The 21,899-nt window shown below is 51.9% G+C and overlaps 2 protein-coding genes across 2 annotated transcripts; one reads left to right on the forward strand and one right to left on the reverse strand.

Moving 5' to 3' along the window:
• Positions 1-11,122: 11,122 nt before the first annotated feature.
• Positions 11,123-20,586, reverse strand: RHEX (regulator of hemoglobinization and erythroid cell expansion). Its single transcript, XM_076357713.1, has 6 exons — positions 20,570-20,586; positions 19,842-19,930; positions 18,833-18,940; positions 18,416-18,477; positions 17,873-18,067; positions 11,123-11,266 (listed from the first exon to the last, which is right to left on the reverse strand). The coding sequence occupies exons 1-6, from the start codon at positions 20,584-20,586 to the stop codon at positions 11,123-11,125; spliced, it is 615 nt and encodes a 204-aa protein (XP_076213828.1).
• Positions 12,541-14,703, forward strand: AVPR1B (arginine vasopressin receptor 1B). The gene is made up of 2 exons (XM_076358016.1): positions 12,541-13,519; positions 14,396-14,703. The coding sequence occupies exons 1-2, from the start codon at positions 12,541-12,543 to the stop codon at positions 14,701-14,703; spliced, it is 1,287 nt and encodes a 428-aa protein (XP_076214131.1).
• Positions 20,587-21,899: the final 1,313 nt, after the last annotated feature.

Below are 21,899 nucleotides of genomic sequence, written 5' to 3' on the forward strand. Positions count from 1 at the left end.
AGCTGCGGCGCTCGGCAGCGAGAGCGCTGCACCGCAGCCCCCTCCCTCATCCCAGCGCTTGCAGAGACTGCAAAAACGATCTCCAGCACCCGCCCGCCCGCAGCCACGTCTGGAAGGGGAGCAGCAGACCGAGGGGTAATTCCCTGCCGCTCGTGGTGAAACCAGAGAGGCCCCCGGGGCAGCAGAGGGGCGGGAGAGGCTTTTGCCCGCCCGGGAGCCGCCGGACCGGCCGGCTTCAGCCCATTTTAACATCGCTGCCGGCGCGTCCGCCGTGCGCGTGGGTTAACGACAGACCTCGGGCTCTCCCAGCTGAAGCAGGGCCAAGCCCTCCGGCGGTGCCGCCCTGCCTGACCCCCCCCCCCCCCCCCGCAGCACCGGCAGCCCCCCGCCCCCGGCACGGGCCCCCCCCCAGCCCCGGGCACAGCCGCGCCCCTGCGGCAGCCGGCGCCACGGCGCCACCTGCCGGAGCGCGGGGGGAGCGCGGGGGGAGCGCGCCCCCCCCGTTGTTATAACCACCTTTTTATAATTCTTTTTTTTTTTTTTTAAAAAAAAAAACCCCGATCGTGGGGTAGAAACACGGCCCTGGGGCAGCGGCACTTCTGCATGAAACGCGGCCCCGGTACCCGATAGCGCCAGGATGGAGAGCGCTGCTTTCGAGAAAATTAAGAGGCTGTATCAGGCAGGCGATCTAATTCACGACTTACATCTTTCCCCTTTCTATGCGAATCGCAGCTGAACCCCTTCTGAGGTCATTCTCCATTAGCAAAATAAGAAATGAGGAGAAAAATAAAGTCTGTAGAGTCTCGGAAATGGTTCATTTAAAGTCTTTGCTGAAGTTTTCTTCTGGTTAGTCTTTTAATTTGACTTTAAGAAACCTTTTTGCAGCTGTGTTTTGACTTTGTGGCTATGGAAAATCTGCCCTTCACCAAAACAACTTCAAAATACCGTAACTGCCATTACCTCTCCTTCACTGGCCAAACCAAGATAATCCCTGGAGAATACGATGACTGGGACTTGGCTTCCCGTTGGCAAACCTCTTCTCTTGGAATTTGTGCTGAAGTTCAGTGCATACTTACCAGTCTGTTTTCCCTCAGAAGTGCCATCAAGTGAATAATAGGTAGTGGAGAGCCATTTAAATCCAGTTAAGTAGCTCCTTACTTATTCCAGACTATCAAAAAGAAAGAAAACAGCTATTGAGGGGTCATCCAGAGAGAAGGCCTCTAGCAGAAGTAATCATGAGTGTCAGGATTTAAGAACATCCAAAAATGGTGTTCACAATTTAACAAGCTTTGATTTAAGTTTGCATCCATTCTGCAGCACCGAGCTTTTCAGGAAACAAGCAATCCTTGGGGACCGTGTGGGAACAACTACTTAAAACAGTCTTTCCCCATAGCAGTTCTACTCCCTTTTTTCTGTCCCCTTCTCTCGATCATACTGTGCATTTGAAAGGAGAAAAAGGCAATTACCTAGGATGTCAGAAAGGTTGCGCTGTTTTACTGCGTGTCAGGTTGGATGCCTGAGCTTATCTTAAATTTCCCAGATTGGACTGGTCATTGCTGCTGCTTGGCTTGTAACAGGTTACAAACGGTTCCCGGTGTGACTGTGTCCCAGCAAATACTTACTGACTGTTCAGGACTTGCTTTCCCCTTGCTCCGCGGAAGAGCTCATTAGTGCCTCAGCCCTTCACCATGAACATGGAGTCTCCAGAGACCCCAGCTGTTCAGATTGGGAAGAACCTCGAGGGATGAAATCAGGAGCCACCCAGGCCTCTGCCCCTGGAAGTACCGGGGCAGGACCAGCCGGGACCTCTTCACCCAAGGGCTGCCCAGCACCCTCGGCTGACCCGCTCGGGTCTAAGCCATCTCACGCTTTACTCCGGTCAGCTCCACAAAAGCAGAACTGTTGAGCTGATTCACTTTGACTTCCTCCATTAACAACAGCCTGCCTGAAGTGAGGCAAAAATCAAGCAAATGAGGTGAAGAATGAGGTTTTCAGAGGAGGCAGAGTCAGGTCCCGATCATTAACGCTTATGTAGTTTTTAAACGTTTCCCAACACTGTCATTGCGTTTCTCTCTCTCTCTCTGGTGACAGACTCTGCTGCTGCTTCACCTGTTTCCAAGCTGAGGTCCAAGACAAAACAACAATAAAATTCTATGTTTAATCTAACAGGGCCTCCCAGCAGTACATACTTTGTTGGAACTTATTAACCAGCTCCCAGCTTGTTCCCTGCATAATCAGTTTGTGCTTCAAAGTCCCTGCTAGCAGAGCTAAATGATGGTGTTAAATTCACTCATGTATAAAATTAATTAGTTTTGGGGCAGGACAGTGGATATTGGTTGTCAGAAGTTGGGATATCAGTCGAATGCTCAGGGCTCTGGGGACCTTTGTAACTTCCCAAGCAATACCTTGTGCTCTTCTATCCTGAATGTGGTCTTTCAAGTGGGGCGGATGAGAAGAGCACTGGTGGCTCCCTGCAGCGTTCAGAAGTACAAGAATCATCCTTGAGTGGAGCAAAAAGCTGTGCTTGCTCCCGTTAAAGGCAGAGGGACTGCTCCCGCACTTAGCATAAATGTACGCTTCCAAGGTCAAGACACGTTAAGCCAGATACCAATCGCCGCTGCAGAAATCACCCAGCATTATAATTCCCCTCAAAACCGCTCCACTGTCAGAGCTGCTCTGCTCTCCATCCGGGGGTGGTTGAGGTGTCCAGCAAAGTGTCCCAAGGCCAGGTTTCCCAAGAGGTTGTTAGTCGAGTCTAGAGTTCGTCGAGACCCCAGCCTGGCTGCTGGAACTAACAGGGGATTCTGTTACACGCAAATCAGCAGGAGGGAAAACAGCATCTGGCTCATCACCCGCTGAAGCAGCAAGCACAGGTCACATCAGGAGCTGTCCCTTTTCCTCTGCATCTCTGGTTTCTTTCTAGGATAATCCTTTCCCAATTAGCTTTTGAGGACTTAGACATTTAGTTATTTAAGTCTCACCATTGAAGCCCACAGTCCAAGAGACTCTGGACCCGTGAGGCATCGGGGGCAGGTTCAAGCCTCCTTGCCTCGCTTGGCTAAACACAAGGGGTTTAGCAGTGATTTTCACATTTCATCTCAATTCAACAGTTAGCTGTAAATCCGCCCCCCTCATTGAGGCTGTGCTTGCTCTCACCTCGGTGTGACAGGCACAATGCTTCGTTAAGCCTCGAGCTGGGATTTGATGCCCTGAATTGATATCAATGATCTGCAAGGAGAGCCAACAGCTCTCTGGCTTACAGTCCCAGAACGTGCCAGCCCCAAACTCCTGCCAGACTCGATGGTGATCTCTCTTTGGTACTTGATAGGAAGGCAAAAGCTCCTTAGATTTAAGCAGGCACAGACTATCTACTAAACGCAAGCAAATACTGGGCTTTGAAAGGCCCATTGCAGGACCGTGTATGCAAATCCCCATCTAATTTGGGCACAACAGGACCATGATCAGAGCGTGCTCTCTCTCATTTCTCTGTTTTGCCAGGCAAAACCCCGTAAAACCTCAAACAACCAACACACAAAAAACCCAAGCATCTGTCCCTCCCACCCTCACCTTAAACACGCTCTGTGATTCCCTGTGCTCACCCGCTTCTGCAGCGGCTAACTCAGTGCGTGAGCTCCCCTGAAGACGGGATGCAGAACAGACGCAATTATTTTGTTGCTGCTACAGCAATAGCCGTATTCGCACGCCCATACAGAAACCCTAAAGAAAAATCACCCGTTGATGCTTGACCTGCATGTTAATTTGGTTCATTTTCTAGACGACAGCAGCTCGGTGAGACAGGGAGATAATGTAAAGGCCAATGAAGAAATCCATTGATTTCAGTCTGTGGTTTCCCTACCAGCAGGCTCTCGCTACAGACTGTGATTTGCTTGCATGATGAAGTGATAATCCATTACAGCCAAAAATACTGGTCCACAGATCATCTGAATTGTAAGTGATAAAACTATGCACTTGGCAGGTTCCAAAATGTCATTATTCTCAAACACGGGGCAACATTTCCCATTTGCAGCAGTGCTAAGTACATCCTCATGGCCTTTCAAATCTGTTGTGCAAATGCATATGAAAATAGCTTTTAAGAGATGCCTTGGCAATTAGCACTGTACGTGCAGGGAAGAGTCAGAGACAAAGCAATTGTCTGGTAATGTTAAACGGTGTTCTTTGGAGGCACACAAACCAGACTGCCACGGACTAATCCAACCTTCGACTAAAATAATCCCTTCAATCTATGATCTGCCTAAAAAATAAGAGTTATACTCCTGCCACGGCTTTTACCTTTGTTCACCATTATCAGGCACTTAGAGGCACCAGGTCAGATACTTCTCAAAATCAATTTCTGAGGAGGGGGCAGAATCATTTCTATTCCACGCTGCTTGAATACCTTATTGGACAATCAGTACGAAGTGAAACAAGTTGCTTTTATAAGAGCTCTAGATTGTTGGCTTTACCATCAAAGCAATCAACCGTTCTTAATCACAACGGCTGTCTCCCCAGAGAAGTCCTGGTCTACACGGAGCTCTTCAAAAATAGATGGACAATTTTCCTACTTTGTAGACCAAAAATACCAGTTTCTCCCAGCTCTTCACAAGAGCCCAAAAGGAATCAGAGGTTGAACTTCAGGTTAAAAAAAATAAAAATTGAGATGCAGAAGAACGTTCAGACATTTATCTACGGCTCCCCGGGAGGTTCAAACCTGATTTCCCGTTGAGTTGAATAATCCCCTGAACACTGGAGCATACACCTGAGTTAGATGACAAACACACCCACCTCTAACGCTAACATTAGTGGGCATAATCCTAAATTTTCCCCGCAACAAGTGTCCATTCAACACCCCAGATGCTGGGGAACGGTGTCCGTGGGGTCTTTTAACCCACACAGGGCAGAACAACAGGGACAACGCGGCTCTGCACTGTGCTGCAGCTGGGTGCAGGATACGTCCCGCAGAGCCTGCCCCGGCCGGCAGCACAAGTTCCTGCACCAGCCCTGTCACCTCGGCACCGACTCTGCTGCCGGTAACAGGTCTGGGCTGCCTGAGCTGACCCCAGCCATCCATCTCCCGGGCAGGCAGTACATTATGTGCAGCCGCTGTACTTTATCACCTTCTCCGCAGACACCCCACATCGGGAGAGGATTAAACAGCATTAACTGCCTTCCCAAAGGCTCCCATCCTGCTGCTCTGCCTGCCAGAGAACCGAGATGAGAGCAGTCTGAGGATTAACTACTCTTGTCCTAACCAAAGAGGTGGTGGGTGGGTGTTAACAAAGCTGCAAGGGAAGGCTCACCACGCTTGTGCAAGCCCTCAAAGCTGGCGCCCATTTCCAAACAAGACCTGGCAGTGGTGATGGCAGTGCCACAGCCTTGGGCAGAGCGGGTTGGTGGGGAGGGGAAGGACTCCCCCGCATGGTGTCAGCTCTCACCAAACCCGCTGCTGTTGTCCGAAGGGCTGAAGTTGCATCCCCCAGTTCACACCAGGAAAGTCTGCTCCCCTGGATCACAGTCAGAACCGATCTCGGGCAGCATCTCCTTTGGCGCACAGAGCTGTGGTACTCTCCAGCCTCCATGTCTGGGACCCCCACCCTGGCAATTCCTGTGACAGCAGGGATCATCAGAGCACAGTAACGAGCCACGGATGCCCAAGAATCAAGAGCTACAGCAAGAAACTGCCAAGCAAAGCCATCATCCCAGCGTTACAACTCCATCAACGCTACAAGGATCTTCTGCCCGCAGCCATTTAATTAGGAGAACCAGACAGCATATTTAGAGCACAGCGTTCTGCTTCGTTTGCAAGAACCACAGCACAGGGAGGAGGCAGACCATTAGGGCTACGTTTCCTAGGAGATTTTCACACACTAAAATGGCGGAGGGGGGGGAGACCCACATTTCATGCAAGCTGAAGGTAGTAATTCCACTGGCACTTCTGATGCGTTAAGCGTGTCGAGCTAAACTACTAGTGAAACTACAATAATGCGCTTTAATTGGGCTTATTTTGTCCTATTCTCCACATACACAAAAAGGCAGCAAGAAAAGGAAAGAAGTTGCTCAAACAGCTTGAGAGAGGCAGCACGTCTAGTAGCAGTACTTCTAGCGGCCAAGAACTTGTCTCTTAGCATCTTAAAGTCCCTGAGATGGACAGTTCAAGAGCTTTCAGGGCAATAATGTCAGGGCAGGTAAGAAATACCCAGTGTTTTAATTGAACGGGAGAGGCTGACCTCAGTGCTGGTCACGCGGGGTGAAGTCGTCCCACCGCGGCAGCTGCACGATCCCAGACAAGTTTCCCCATATGTGGGCATAACCTGGGCCTGACTATCAAACAGGCAACAACCTTTAATCATGAAGCCTTTAGCTTTGCTTTAGCAGGGAGAGTACAGATCACTGCAGATGCTTCCCCTATGATTTATCGTTTTCTAATATATTGTCCTGAAACAGCTGCTCCTTTCCTTTCATAATCCTGATTGATGCCTCTCTTACCTGGAAGGCAATGGGTTCTGACTAACCGCAGCATTTCCATCAGGCAAGAAGGGGAACAGTACACAAAGCAGATCTGAGGTCATGGAAAGGTTCTCGTTCACTTCCCCCCTGTATTGCGTTTTTCAATTAAACGTATCTTAAAGCCTGTGCTTTTCTTTGTCTGCACCAAAGGAGAGGGAGGAGGGTAAGAGAAGCAGTTCCCCTCCCACCCCAGAGCAGACTGCCTCCAGCATCCCTGCGCCCAGGGACACTATTGCAACCCCGACTTCAGCTGCAGATGCCGGAGGTGAGGTGGGCTGAAGCGGCTGTCGGGGCTGATGCCCGAAGCAGCCCAAACACCCACCCTGCCGTGAGCTGCCTGCGGGGTCAGCTCTGCCAGCCCGGCCCCACACAAATCTGTCCCCACGCAGCCACGCTTGGGACTGGAGCCTGGCAGTTATCCGTGCGACCAATGCAAATTTCCTAGCAAGGCGTTTATTAAAAATAACACAAAACATCCCATCTCTATAGGCTGTAGGGCCTGAAAATCCCACGCACAGATCAGACCTCCACTGTATAAAGCAAAATACGGGACCTAAAGAAAGCACCTTTCCCAGCCTGGCCGAGGTGTGACCGCTGCCTCGGTGGGACTTCAGACCCGGGCGAATTCTCCCGTCCCCGCTGCCCGCCAGGCAGCTGTTAACCGGCTCGTCTGTCTGTCCACACCAGAGCTAACAGACATATATTTTCCTCACAGCAGCCTGTCAGGAGAGGACAAGAAAATGGCATTTGTTTCCAGCCTTGAAATGTAATTTTGTTTTTTTATTATTAATTTTAAGGTTGTAAATGCTCTGGCTGTGTCTGGTTTTGAAATGCTACTGATGATAACAGCAAAAGGAGATGAGTGAGTGGGGAAGGAAATTGAAGCATTTCACAGCTACCAAAGTCTTTAACCATCCCTGGCTGTACAAGGAAACCAACAGGGAGAACGTAAGGATGATAAACAAGCAATTTGCTATCTTGAAGATGCCTGTAGCTTCAATTTTTCCTCTGGCAGTTGCCTCTACTTAAGCAGACTGTTTCCACACATACGGGTCAAATGAAAAGACACAGCAAAACAACAAGGAAAAAGTAAACTGTAATAGAGTTATCAGCTGCAATAACACCCCAGGAGTGGATTTATTTTATCCAACAGAAATGCTCTTCTCCGGCCTGCAAGGCATTTCAGGATCACCTTGCAGACCACGCCAGGGAGAGCGGGCTGGTCCAAACCCCACCGGTGCAGGCTGGCTTGCCTCCGTGGGTTTGGGGGGGCAGGGAGGGGACACGTGATTCAGGGCATGGTTTTGGGAGACTTGGGGTGTTTGGGTGGGCAGGGCTGTCCCCAAACAGCAGAGACGCTGGGAGCAGCGTGGAGGACGAAGGGAGCGATGCTCTCAGGCAAGCTCGGCTGAGTCAAAGTCACAGCTTGGGCACAGCACCTCCAGGGACGGCAGCTCAGCCCCCCAAGTTTATGTTCAAGGCAATGTTTTTAAGCACTGATGCTTTAAAGTTTAGTTCTTTAATGCAACACTGTCAGCTTTTGTTATTCTGCTTGCCAATTTTTACAGCTTCACATGGATTTCCCATTAAAATCAAAACTGCTTGTTCTGCCTAGCAGTGTCCCCAACAGGCACCGCTTTGGGGCATTTGCCATGTGTTTAGCATATTTATTTATGCACCCAGACATGCTCTCTAATATTAAGCAGCATCGGGGGTTTTAATTAAATGGAAAAAACAAATCTGAATGAGGGAAAGGGGGGGAGGAAAAGGGGAGACTGACACATCTGGCTTATAATTACCTTAAAATTATAGAAGCTCCTGTCTTCAGTTCCCAGAGCTGTATGACAGATATTGCTGCCCAATTATACAGCAGAGTTTTCTCTCTCTGGAGGGTAATGGGAGTCACAGCACAAGTGTTGAACCAGATGTCCATTTAGAGACAGTTTAATATTTTGGGGCATTTCACATGGTATCAGGATGGACCAGGGCTGTGCTAAATCCTTCCACACTCCCAGTAACGGGTGCAACCACATGCTCTGTTTGATGACCACACTGCGGAGAAATTTGTTTCCCTCGTAAGACAGACATGGTCACTTTTCTGAGAACTCTTCACAAACATTGCAAGCAGCAAAAAACAGATTATATCAAGTTTTCAGCTTCCAAACTCCCCAAGTCTGAGAAAAACAGAGGACGGTCCTACATGGAGTTAAGTCAGTGGCAAGAGCGAGCTAGGCTTTTAAAGGTCCTGAAGTCTTTAAGAACTGGAAAGTCTCAGCAGTTTATATTTTCAGGAGGTGGAAGTCATTCATGGCTTAACTTTGACAGAGGATTGGCATTAAAAGTAGCTTTAGATACCAGGAACTCCAAGCCCTCATTCCTGCCCTCAGTCTTTCCAAGGAGATGATCCCAAGCTGCTATAAAGCAGTTGCAACACCGTTAATTTTACAGCATCTGAACCAGTGCAAAATGACCAAATCTTGTTTTTTCCTGACCTGAACCACAAAAGGCATTTCAGTGATTAAATGCTAAAGACAGAAGACAGACCGAGTATGCTTTGTGCTGTCAGCAATATAAGCTTAACACCATCACATACCACAAATAAACCATTTATTTTGGAAAGTGAGCCAAATCAGCATTTAAACCCAAGCCAACAGATTTTATTATTGAACCAACGAGCTACCCACAAAGCAAAGTAACCGGCTACTATGCCAAATGATTTAGCAATCACAAAACCTCTGCCTCTGTGTTCTGCAGTAAAAGCACACAGGATACCAGCTGGTAATAGAAACAGCATTTCATGCGCTATGCTTCACGGCATGTTGATGCTACCAGCCCCCAGAAATTAGCTATGTAATACAGCGTTACCTTGACAAACCAAATGTTAAGAGCTTAGAAATCCAGTTACATGGTCCCATACCTCGGCATCGCACCCAGAGGGAAGGGAGGAAACACAGACCTTGCGACAACAGTTTTCACAGTGTTTCAGGGCTCAGGTCACCCTGCAGCAGCAGTAACCACCAGTGCAGAGCCCAAAGGGCTACCCCCAATACTGCGCGCGCGCGCACACACACACCCTCCCTCCCCACCCCAGGACACAAACCACCGTAGCACACAAAGATGCACTACCAGAAAACAGCCACACTTTTTCCCCACAACACCTCCAACCCCTACTCCCCCAAGCCTAGGTTATGGGAAACAGCCTAAATAGCTGCGGGTGGGGTGGGGTGGGGTGGGGTGGGGTGGGGCGGGGCTGAACTGCCCGGGCACAGCTGGGCCATCACCTCCAAGGGGCTCCCAGAACGCTAAACAAACCAGCACCGTGCTCGGCGAGCAATTCCCGAGCTGCTTAGTTGGAGAACCCAGCTCTGGTTTTGCTGAAACACGCACAGGCAATGCGAGCGACGTGTCAAAATGCTCAGGAAACCAGTGAAAGAGAATGGGTTTATTTTTTAATCCATCTGCTTGAAAAATTTCCATGCTGTGATAATCTCTCTCTCTAAAGAAAATTAATTTCTATTTTCCAAGGATCATTTTTCTTTTGTGAATTAGCTTCGCTTTCCTCTGAGCGCCTTTGCAGAAGTATTCTCCCCGCAACTAAACTTAGGTAAATCTGGAGTAAAAGCTCTAACTCCGAAGGAATTGCTCCCAAATCAAAGTGGTGCCAGCGGAAGCCAAGTCTGCCCTCAAAACACTTCAAATGTTTCTTTCTCTCTGCAGAATCTGCCCCTCCATCTCTGCCTTCATCGCAGCTTTCCATTGCTTTGTAGGTTTTTTTGCACTCCCCTCTATTAATCTTCCAAAAAATCAGCTGTCTGATCACAAATATAGAACATTACATTATTCACTGAAATACCTTCCTACCTCTAACTCCAGCACCTCAGCCAGGCACTTTCCTGTGATGGGTACTTTATATCCACAGGGTCTCTTATAAGGATGAATGTCTTTTAATTAGATACAAACTGCGCTCATTTATGGTTATTAGAGGTGATCTGCAAATCTTTATTCAGCAAAAAACAGCCTTCTTACAGGCAACTTAATTGTAATATCACAGCCAGTGAGCCAGAGCAGGCTCTGCAAGCAGCAAAGCTCGTGTCGAGCAGACGAGCGCTAGGAAGAAGCCTGTGTCGGTGCATTTCTTCTGTTTGCTGCTGTCATTTTTCCCCAGTAGAGAAAGGAAAACACATCAGCAATAGATGGGTGGCTTTATTTCTTATTGACATAATTCGATAGCCAGTAGGGGAAATACAAAGCCTTAACGTTGCAAAACAAAAGGGAAATTGCGTATGTGTACGCGTATATTTGTATACGTATGCAATGAAAATATTTTGCAATCAGACACCACGTGGGAAGACACACTGAAGGCTCAAAAAAGAGTGGGGAGATCAGGAGAAGAGGCAGGCGAGCAGGTGCCCACGCGCCCGGCCCCATGCTCCGTCGCAGCTCTGCCGAGGCGGGCGAGAGGCGGCCGCGTTTCAGCTGTTGTCACATCTGTATTTTCAGCCACGCAATTCATAGTGCATTTGTCCCGTGACTGAGGGTGCTTCTGTTGTCCATCGCCTTTCCTCTGGCTCACACCACACCTTTGCATGAAGTCTGCAACTGCTGGGGCCTCTTCTGCTCACTTCTCCCCATCAGCTTTTCCTTTCCCATGAAATTTTTCCGGGGACTGTGCAGATGAGAGATGGGGCAAATACCGACAACCCGAGGCGAAGGCTGCTCTGTGGATGAGCAGGATCCTGCTCCCCACCTTCGGTGTGGTTTTCTGTCAGATGGAGTAAAATGATAGCATTTAACTGAGGACTAAGCAGGCAGACTTGGGCTTTTGCCATGTCTCAGGGACAATCTCCATCCCCTTCCTATACAGGAGGAAAGGCACAGCAGATCAAAACAGGCAACCTCAGGACGTGGTGCCAGTAAATGATGTTTCCACAGACTTTGCTGCGGCGCTGAGACCCAGCTGCACAAAGCCAATGGACATCTGACTCCTGCTGCTCTGGTGGACCCGCACCCCCTTGTCCCCCCGTGCCCAGGCTCTCAGACAGAGGCTTCTCCTGCTGGGCCAGGAGAGGCCAAGGCAGAGATTCAGGGGGGATCTGACTAGCAGGGACAGTGCAAATCAGGGGCAGAGCGTCCCCAGCCCTGACACGCTGCAGAAGAGGGGATGCAGGGGACAAGGACAGGAGGATTCCCAGCCTCCAGCTCTTGCCCAGAAATTGCAGTTGGTAAAAGCCGCTGGCAAAGCCCAGGGCTTGCAGCTCCCGAGAGAGCGGCAGGAGGGGAACCAGCTCTCACCTGCCCACTGCAGTGTCCGGCAGTGCTCAGCACAGCGGCAGAGCCGGCGCGGTGGAGCCAGGAGGCTGGAGCCAGCCGGGGAGGGGAGCTGCCAGGCTATAAAACCCAGACCTGGGCAGGCAGCGTTCACACACACGGCGACCGAGAGCCACCGCCAGCAGACAGCTGCTCCGCTTCCCGCAGAGACACGGACGCTCGGACACCGCTCACCTGACTTTTACTATTCTTGGAATGAAAAGGCCAAAGAGATGCAGCCTCTGTAGCTTTTTCTGTTACTTTTGCTGCACTAGAAAGAAGCAACAAAGAGGACTCCCCTTCCCCCTTCAATTTACCAGCGCAGGGGGAGAGGGGACACGCAAGATGAGCAGTCCAGGGAGAAACAGGGATTTGGGAATGTTTAGTGCAGATGAGAGAAAGATCAAAGACTGAACCAGGGGCTCTTGCACCTCTTTGCTTATCGAGAATATTTGCACAGAGCAGCCCAGCCAGAGAGGGGAATTGCAGCTGCGCAGCACAGGATTAGCGTGATGTTGAGCTGTTGAGGTGACAACCTGGACCGGTGGTAGGGACCACAGGAGGAGGCATGTCCAGCCCCCCTGGCCAGGGGCAGAGGAGCTGGTGCAGCGGTGGTCAGGGGCAGCGCTGACCCCGAGAGCTCAGCCCCGGGGAGGCAGGGAAGGGTTTAACAGGCCATCAGAGACGAGCATTACAGCTGCCTGTACTCCTGCAGAGCTTCCCAAAGGGATGGAGCCGGGCTGGGGCTGGAACAGCACTCATTGCAGCCAGCCTGGGCACGGCCAGGGGCTGCTGAGCCCCCAGACCCTGGCAGGGGACCCCAACCTGACCCTCTTGCACAGCCGGGATGAGGAGCTGGCCAAGGCAGAGGTTGGGGTGCTGGCCACGATCCTGGCTATAGCAACTGTAGGCAACGTGGGGGTGCTGCTGGCAATGTACCGCCTGAGGAAGAAGATGAGCCGGATGCATCTCTTCATCTTGCACCTGGGGCTGACTGACCTGGGTGTTGCGCTCTTCCAGGTGCTGCCACAGATGATCTGGGAGGTGACGTACCGCTTCTTGGGGCCAGACCCACTCTGCAGGGCAGTCAAGTACCTGCAGGTGCTGAGCATGTTCGCCTCCACCTACATGCTCATCGTGATGACGCTGGACCGCTACATGGCCGTGTGCCACCCGCTGCGCACCCTGCAGCAGCCCAGCCGCCAGGCCTACGTGATGATCGGGGCTACATGGCTGCTCAGCTGCCTGCTCAGCCTGCCCCAGATCTTCATCTTCTCCCTGCGGGAGGTGCGCCAGGGCTCAGGGGTGGTGGACTGCTGGGCAGACTTCAGGTACCCATGGGGAGCCCGAGCCTACATCACCTGGACCACACTGTGCATCTTCATCCTGCCCGTCGGCATCCTCACCGTCTGCTACAGCCTCATCTGCTACGAGATCTGCAAGAACCTCAAGGGCAAGACCCAGAGCGCTGCCCCCAGCAGGGGGGGGCCTGCAGCAGCTGCCCCTCCTGCTCCCTGCTCCTCCGAGAAGAGCGGGCAATGCTCCAGCGGGCAGCCCTCGCGGGTGAGCAGCGTGCGGACCATCTCCCGTGCCAAGATCCGCACGGTGAAGATGACCTTTGTCATCGTGGTGGCCTACGTTGCCTGCTGGGCACCGTTTTTCAGCATGCAGATGTGGTCGGTGTGGGATGAGGATGCTCCTGATGATGGTGAGTAGCGGTGAGGATGCTGGGCTGCAGCCCACAGCAGGCACACAGCATGCCCATTGCATTTTTAACAAATGAGCTGTCTTATTTTGTCATTTTAAAAATCACGGGGAAGGCTACAGATTTGTTCCCCAGTAGTATTTATAGAAAACATTTTGCAGAGTCAAATCATTGCTTTCACCAGAAAAACCACTGAAAAGCCATGGCTTCTGACCATCACCTGTAGGGACGTGTAAAGATGTTATGTGAACATCTTTGCCATGTGTGCTTCTTCCCTCATGTGGGAAATTGCTTCAGGAGCTGCTGTGTTTGATAGGTGGCTGCAGGGAGGGTTTTAATTGTGCCTGCTGCTCCCATCCTCGGCTCGGACTGCCTCGCGGAGCAGCCGTGCTGCTGGAGCAGGTCCTTCACGTGTAACACCAAGCGCCTGTAAGGCTTTTGCTGAGCCAGCTGCAGAGGTTTCAGAAGTGGATTTCTGATTTAATAGGTTGACTTTTTCCTGGAAATTTTCAGTAGCTCTCCTAGCCTGTTTGTGGGTAGAAGGAACTTTAGCCAAGATTGAAAGGCCTCTGGGAGATGCTTTGGCCAGCAAACAGGCTGAAGGAAGGTCCAAAAGCTGCTGGGTCTCATCTCCCAGCACATCCCCATTGCAGTATATCACCCACCTGCAAACCTCAGCCAAGGGTAGAGCCTGGCTCTGCCTGCCATGCTGCAAACTCTCCTGCCCAAAGAAATGCCAGTCAGATGGGATGGGAATGGGACAAAGGACACATGCCCGAGCCAAAATGAGCCCCAAGGTCCTGCCCGTTGCATACTGGGACCCTGTCCAGAGCATGCCCAGCCTGGTGGATGTTTCAGCTCTCTCCCTTGCCTTCCCAGAGTCCACCAACGTGGCTTTCACGATCACCATGCTGCTGGCCAGCCTCAGCAGCTGCTGCAACCCCTGGATTTACATGTTCTTCAGCGGGCACCTGCTCCAGGATGTGGCACGCTGCCTGTCCTGCTGGGGTGGCCCCCGGCCCAGGCTGCGGAGACAGGCCTCCACCGGGAGCCTCTGCAGCAGAAAAACCACCATCCTGAGCCACAGCCACCACACCAGCCCTGCCAGCCTCCCCCTGCACGGGGGCAGCACCAAGGACTTCTACCCACCCTGCGAGGAGGTGATAACTGAGTTGAGCACGCTCTAGGCTGTGGATGTCCCCAGGCACATCCCTCCACTGGAGACAGCTGCCACCAGATGCAACACCACAAACGTTGTCACGCAGAGCTGTGTCTCTCCCCACCTAGTAGCATCTCATTTTGCAGGACTGGGTGCTTAACCCAGAAAGCATCACTGTCCATCTTGTCCTTGCATGCTTGCTACTGTGCACGCTGTGTCTGCTGTGTGCATCGGGGGAGACGGACAGGGCCCCACCAGCCGTAGCCCAACCGCAGCATCCACCTCCCTCGTACATTAGGAAGCCTCTTTCTGCCTGGCTGCTCTCCTCCAGGAACGCCTCACAACCCAGGTATCCGCTGGGGGATGCTGCACCAGCGCGTCTTCCTGGAGGGACTCCGGCTTTGGGTGTTTAACAAATGCCAGCAAAGCAGCCTAAGCACAGCAGGAGGCAACGTGGCTACATCTGCTCAAGAGCTCCCCGCAAGCAAGTTACTCATCTCCCATCCTCAGGGCTTTGCTGGCAGAGCAGCAAATGCAGACACAGCTTTCCCACACCCCGGGGCACAGCACACTCTCCCCCCTGCGCTGCATAGCATTGCCCTTTGCTGACAGGCAGCTCTGGAGCCAGACCCCCTGCCCACCTCCCCGGGGACAGGGCTGCAGCAAAAGCCACAGGGCAGAAGTGTCCTCTCCTGTTGTGCACAGCTGTCCCGCTACCGCACAGTGGCATTGCACTGCGCTGGTGCAAGCATCCAAAATGCAGCACTGACACCAAAGAGCTGCTCGGAGGAACCTCGGCTCAGCTCCAGCTTGCCCAGGCAGATCCTGCCTCCCTCCGTGCCCCGGCACTTTCCATCAGGTTTACTCACAGCCCCTAGTTGCTGTGCAGGGCTGCTCCGCACTGTTCAACAGCTGCTGCATCCCATTAAAGAGCTGCTCTCAAATTGCTGCTGCTTTTGTCTTATTTAGCAGAGATCAGAGTGCTGAAACCACCCAGGGCTCGGACATGGCTTCAGGGCACTTGGAAGCACAGAGGAGGGGCAGCCGGCAGCCAGGAACAAGCCATGGCCTTGCAGTCCCAGCCTGGCCCCTGCCCTTCTCCCTGCATGTTGTGGGTCTCCCAGAAGCTGTTTTGTTTAAGAAGAAAGCATGAGCGAGGCAGGCAAGAGCGTCCATTTGCTCTGGGAGTCAAGCTCAAAAGCTGCTGATGGAGAATGTACAAGTGCCCTAGAGAGCAAGGTACCGAATTCCCTGCAAGCAAGGTATGTTATTCTCTCTATTATCACATGCTAAATCTGTAAAAATAAGACATTAAGAGTAAAGTATTTTGAAATCTTAAATTAATTTTCACCTTTTAATCACCAAGCATTTGAATCAGTTTTTCCAGAAACTCCCACTAGCTGGTTTTGACCTCATCTCCAGTTCCATAAACGCCTTTAGCAATGGTTCCCAGAGACTGGGTTTTTTGAACATTTTCCTTCATGTGCCCTTCAAATTGGGCCAGATCTGCACAACAAAGTCATAAACCCAGTAGTGCCCGACCTCAGAGTCCTCCCCAGGATCAATACCAAATCAATCGTCGCACAACCTTTCATTAAAGCACATTGCTGCTGAGCCGATTTGAACTGCACTTGGGGCAGCTCCATCCCTGATGAAGGGGGGCCGTACCAGGAGGCAGCGGCTCCATCAGCCTGGCAGAGCTCCCAGCTATTGCATGGTTCCCCTTCCCCAGCACTTTGAAAGTTTATTTCTTGAAAAATCATAGGTAACAAAGTGCAGAGTGATGGGAGGGAACTGGTCCCCATTTGCAGCCGCGATTTGCTGCAGCAGAGCAAGGACAGCAAGCCCTAGCCACAGGCAGGGCTGGCCAGGCACTGACTCTCCGAGACCTGAGGAGCATGAAGGTGACCTGACAAATGTAATCACTGACAAGCAGGGGAAGCAGCACCTCTGAGAAGATAACAGCCTTCCCAGCACATTCAGTTCACAATCCCAAGCTTATCTCTGCAAGCTGAAGAGCCCCCAACTCAGTTTTGTTAGAGAAAATTGCAGTGCGCTACTCCAAGTCCCCTGGGAATTAAACCAATACTTAAGGAAAATGTGAAACGTGGTGTCAGACCACAGGGGGGGGCAGTGGCATGTGCCCCAGCCCAGGGCACTGACACACAGCCCCCCCCACCAAAGCTCTGCTGGGTGCGGGCACCACTTGGCTGGGGAGAGGCCAACTCCTGCACCCAAGGCATTTGGTGCAGGGACAAAGCAGGAAAAGCAAAAGGTGGGAGACAGGGAATATCATCCCTCCCCACGAGACACAGAGGGATTTGACTTGCCTACGCTCACATGGAGACCTGTGGTCCAATCCTGTGCCCCTCACAGCCCAGAGGGACCAGCAGCCAGCCCAGATCCTCCAGCTGAGGAGGGGGGATATAAATCCCCTGGGAAGCCCTCAGCCGTTTGCCAGCTGGGCTGACGACTACGGCTTTCAGCTGGGGGAGGAAACTTCCTGGCGGGGCCACCCTCCTTCCCCAGCCCTGGCATCCCCCCGATGCCTGGCCAGGGGGTCAAGCTGCTCGTGCGGCCACCCCAGCCCCAGCGACAGCTCTGAGGGCAACGGGGACTTGGAAAGATTTTGAGCTTCAGAGGAAAAGGGGTGCAGGGGAGGGCAATGAATCAGGGCTTGTCGGGCAGCGAGGACAAAGCCGGTGGAGGAACGGTATTTAAAAGGATTTTATGACAGCGATCAGCAAAGAAAGCATGGTTCAGAGGAGTTGCCAGCCAGTTCGGATGGGTATTTTGAAGACAACTGCATTTCCCTTCCCTGAACTACATCCCATTTTGAGGGGCAGGGGGGGGAAGTTTCATTTGCTTTCATGAAATGAGAGAAAGGGCCATCACACAAAACTGGAGAGCACATTTCAGCCTGGGTAGGAGGAACGTTTCCCTGCGCCATCCCACGCTCAGCAGCCTTCAGGAACAGTGATGCATCTAAGTAAAATACCAAGCAAATTGCATCGGCGGGTTAGAGTGTTACAAGGAATAAAAGCTGGCAGGTGTCAGCCCGTGCCCGGCGCTGACCGAGGCGAGGGGAAGGGGAAGCCCTGCTCGCGCGGCTGCCGGGGGCTTCGGGCATCTCCCCATCCCGGTGGTGGTCTGACCTGAAACCCCGCCAAGCAGCATCCCGGGAGTCACAGCTTCACCTCGGTGTACTCGATGGACTTGGATGCCACAGGGCTGGAGCAGGGCCAGAAATCCACGTTCCTCTTCTTTGGGTCCACGTTGACGTAGTCCTCCCTAGTCTTCATGTTCTCGTAGTCCCCAGGAGAGCCTGGCCCGCGGGCTTTCCCCGGGAAGACAAGGGACGTGTAATTGAGGTTTTCTTCTGAGCAAGGGCCCTGGAGAAGCAGACACGAACCCCAGGTCAGGCACCAGCATCCACCCGGGGTGGCTTTGCCCTTGAACCCACACGAAGGCGTGCAGCCGTTCAAGGTGCCCAGGTTGTGCCCAGGGATCTCCCTGGCCCCTGGGAACGCTTCCCTCTAAACGGGGAACATTACGTATGGCAGGTGACAACCATCACCCCAGCCTCACTGCCGGTATTGCAGTACGGTTCGATGCATTTGCCCCTCCGTTGCTACTCTTTGGGTCTCAAGCCGGGCAGAGGCCGTGCGGACACGGCGCCGGCACCCCCGCTGCTGTGGCTGTGGTTGCTTTTGGCAAAGGCTCTCTGCCCGCCGCCATACCTGCGGGCAGGAAGGGCTGCTGTCTGAGTCCTCCGAGGTCTCTGAAGACGTGTCGCTGCTCCCTTAAAAACAGGAAACATTACCACCTCGATCGCTACTTGGGGGGTTAAAGGAAAAAAATAATTAGGGGGAAAACGCAAATGCACTCAAGGGTGAAAACTGAAAATCCAAAAAGCATCAGTGTGATCCCTCCCCTCGTCATCCCCCTGCCCGTGGGGAAAGCCCAGAGGGGGGCAACTGGAATTGCGAGCGGCTGTTGCGCCTGCCCTTTGCCCGGTCGCTTGCTCCCTCTTCCACCCCAAGGCCAGCAGGTGGGGGTCTTCACAGCCGGTTAAGGAAGAGAGTATTGCACACGTGTAATACATTTATATTCATGTGCCAGGACAAAACCCCATTGCTGTAGGATCCCCCCCTTACCCGTGTAGACTGGTCTTTGCACCCCTTCCCCTCCGGCTGAAGAGGTCGGAGGCTGTTGGGGCTGTGCTGCAGGGCTGCTGCTCGCCTGCTTGCCGCAGGAATGGCTGGCTGCAACAGAGAGGCGAATTAGCTCCCTGCTCCGGCCCGAGATGCCGGCTGTGTCCGATGCACCCCCACGCACCGTGCCACACGGACCCCCACCCGCCCCCCGAGCCCCAGCACTGCCCCACAGCAAAGCCAGTTCAGCGCAAGCCGCTGGCACGGCAATAATTATTATTATGTATTGGAGCAGGCACATATCTGTCAATTCAATTACTGAGATGATTAAGTGCGTGCCCTGTTCTCCCACGATGAAAGATTCCAGTGTTAAATCACGCCATCAGGGCCTCTTCCCGTGCAAGTTTGAAATGAGTTTGACCCACGGGGCCAAGCAGAGCTTGTTTATGTACAAATGTGGGCAGCAGTTTTGCGTGAAAGATTTTCCTGCTGGAAATTGTAGCGTCATCTGAATTAATATTTCGCAAATTGATTCCGATGGTAATTTTTCCACCACTTTACTAAGAAGAGCAATAAAAGAAAATGTTTTTGAAACAACAAAAGACTGTATAACCCTATCCGATACTGCCCACACCACTTATAGCTGCTGGCAGAGCGGCTGTCGGGGCAGCCTCCCCCGGCCGCAGCCTGGCCCCCCAGCACAGCACAGCGATGCTGGTGGATAATCCCTGCCCTGCCCCGTTCCCATCCCACGCCGGTGCCTGGCCCACCCGGGGGTCCGGCGGGTCCCTGGGGGGGCCCGGCTCCCGTGCTCGCCCCGTGTGGGCTCCGCAGCGGCACCGGTCACTCCCCCGAGCGTCAGCGAGAATCAGACCCAGAACAAGGAGTCGGTTGTGCTTTACAAACCGGGGGATGTTGAAGCTTTGGGCAAATGACTTTCACTCTCTGAACTGGACGATTGCGAGAAAGAATGAGGAACACAGCAGGTGAAGCCGACAAGACAGTAAATTACCTATTTTCCTGCTGAGCATGATGTAAAGTGTCACCAAGAGGAGAGTGTATAGGATCAAGGTGACAGCTGAGATGGCAACAAGCACCCACCTGAACAAGAGAAAAATATTTTCTCTAAGTGAAAGAAATAACCAAATTATTTTAAATCTTTCAGGTACTGTTTGGCTGGCATTGCTTCAAAGCATGTTTTAGACCAAGGTTTGCTGGTACAGTTTTTGGTTTTGCTTTTTGTCTTTAAGGCAATGTGCCCAAAAATCTGGGGCTTCATTTTCAAAAATGACTAGTGCTCCTTGCGCTTCATTTTTGGGTGCCCGTCCTAAGAAGGGTTTTCGAAAGCCTCATTGCCAGCGGGGGGGGGTGCGCAGTGCTTGCTGGAAGAGAGAAGTTACAAATATGGCTCCTGCCAAAATCACAAGCCCTTTCTGAGACTCGCGCCTGTGTGTCTGCCAAACGCGGCCATCCAGTGACAACGCGCAATTGCCCCCAGCGCAGCAAAATGCAGGCACGGTGTCGCCAGCAACGGGGGCTGCGGCATCCCCGTGCTCTGCCGCTGCTCCCGGACCCACGGCACAGCATCCCCACAGCCAGAGCCCGGCCAAGCGAGGACAGAGAAACCGAGCAGAAAGGTGCCCCGTAGCAGCAGTTATCCTTCCATCTTAGAGCATCTCCCTCGCCGCAGGAGGGCTGCAAAGGGCTACCCGTGGCTCTAGCCCGGGCCGCTGTACTCACCATTCACAAGTGCTCATCCTCCCCGCGAGGCGTCTCGGCGGTCGGTGAAGCGCTGGAGGTCTCGGCGGGGACAGAGAGAGGCAGCTAGCCCTGGTGGCAATGAACCAAAATGGTCCCATTGAGCTTCACACTGCTCCACATCCACTGAAGATCAGGCTCACCGCTTGAAAGCAGTGGTCTGGCATCGCAGACGTAAAATAAAGGTATCCAGCCTTCCCTCTGCGCGAGGCTCTTACTGTATGTGCGATTCCTTCTCGTACGCACCCCTTACACGGCCACTGACTCTCCCTGCCATTATCATCGAGCTTAATGGTTTTATACACTGGTCATATCTGATACTTGACTGGAGCTTCTGGGCTCCACCGTGGCGCTGATAATAACAAGAACCGAAATTTATTCTTCTTGCGTTCTAACTGCTCTTGCGTTTCTTTTTTTTTTTAAATCCACAAAAAATATTTGATAACTATAACCTGGGGAAAAAAAAAACAACATAGAAGAAAGTAACCAAAAGAAGGCCACGGGTTTGGTGTCAGGCTCTTGCATCAGTCAAGATCCAGCCAGAAAAGTCCGAGGCCCTTCAACAGCTCTGCATTTGAAACACCTCGGATTTAATTTTAGATGAGCGCTTAAATCCTGTTGAAGTTAAGGGGACTTAAGGGGCAGAATTAGAAAACACATACGCCTGAACTGGACCCCTTGGCTTGGGACTTTTGGCCATAATATTCAAGAGATCTATAATAAAGGACGACAATCAGGGGCATTCATTTTGTGAGCTTTCACTTGCAAAAAAGCACTTTAAATTTTCACTCAATTCCTATATACTTACTGTTTATAAATAGCTAACAGGGAGGTTATCTTCAACTAAAGCTTTTATATGATGATTAAAGGAGCCATAATAATATGGTTGATAGACTGATAGATAGATTGATAGTGAGAGCAAAGGCATTATCCATCCTATGGATCAGATTCTATAATTTCCTCTATGACACATTTCTAAGAGTAATTCATCAAAAGCTTTTCCAAGAGCCTCACCAATCTCCTGCGAAATTCCACTTACCCAAACAGTCTGGCAACTGCCAAGCTAAAAGTCCATTTCTTGCTGGAATTTTCCCCCTCCCTTATTGAACTGATCTGTCCCCAAATATCCTTCTCAAATGGCTGTCATTCTTAAATGGCTCATTTCCTATTGTGGGGCAAGAGATGCTGCTGCAGCAGATAACAATCTGAAAAATGAGCTGTTCAAAAGGAAATTGCAAAATAAGACCCAAATCCAAATATCAGTAGCAGGCAGCTTCTTTGCTGAGATGGGGTATGGCGAGATTAAAGAGGT

Source organism: Aptenodytes patagonicus, chromosome 22, assembly GCF_965638725.1.
Source record: "Aptenodytes patagonicus chromosome 22, bAptPat1.pri.cur, whole genome shotgun sequence".
Taxonomy (NCBI): Eukaryota; Metazoa; Chordata; class Aves; order Sphenisciformes; family Spheniscidae; genus Aptenodytes; species Aptenodytes patagonicus.

What these genes read in the sequence shown, in the direction of transcription:
- AVPR1B (XM_076358016.1), top strand. Translation starts at nt 12,541, where the DNA reads ATGGAGCCGGGCTGGGGCTGGAACAGCACTCATTGCAGCCAGCCTGGG. An exon ending in TGAGGATGCTCCTGATGATG is followed by an intron (nt 13,520 to 14,395) that starts GTGAGTAGCGGT and finishes TTGCCTTCCCAG; the next exon opens with AGTCCACCAACGTGGCTTTC.
- RHEX (XM_076357713.1), bottom strand. An exon ending in GCAAAGACCAGTCTACACGG is followed by an intron (nt 18,478 to 18,832) that starts GTAAGGGGGGGA and finishes CCTGTTTTTAAG; the next exon opens with GGAGCAGCGACACGTCTTCA. An exon ending in AGTCCATCGAGTACACCGAG is followed by an intron (nt 11,267 to 17,872) that starts GTGAAGCTGTGA and finishes TCCATCTGACAG; the next exon opens with AAAACCACACCGAAGGTGGG.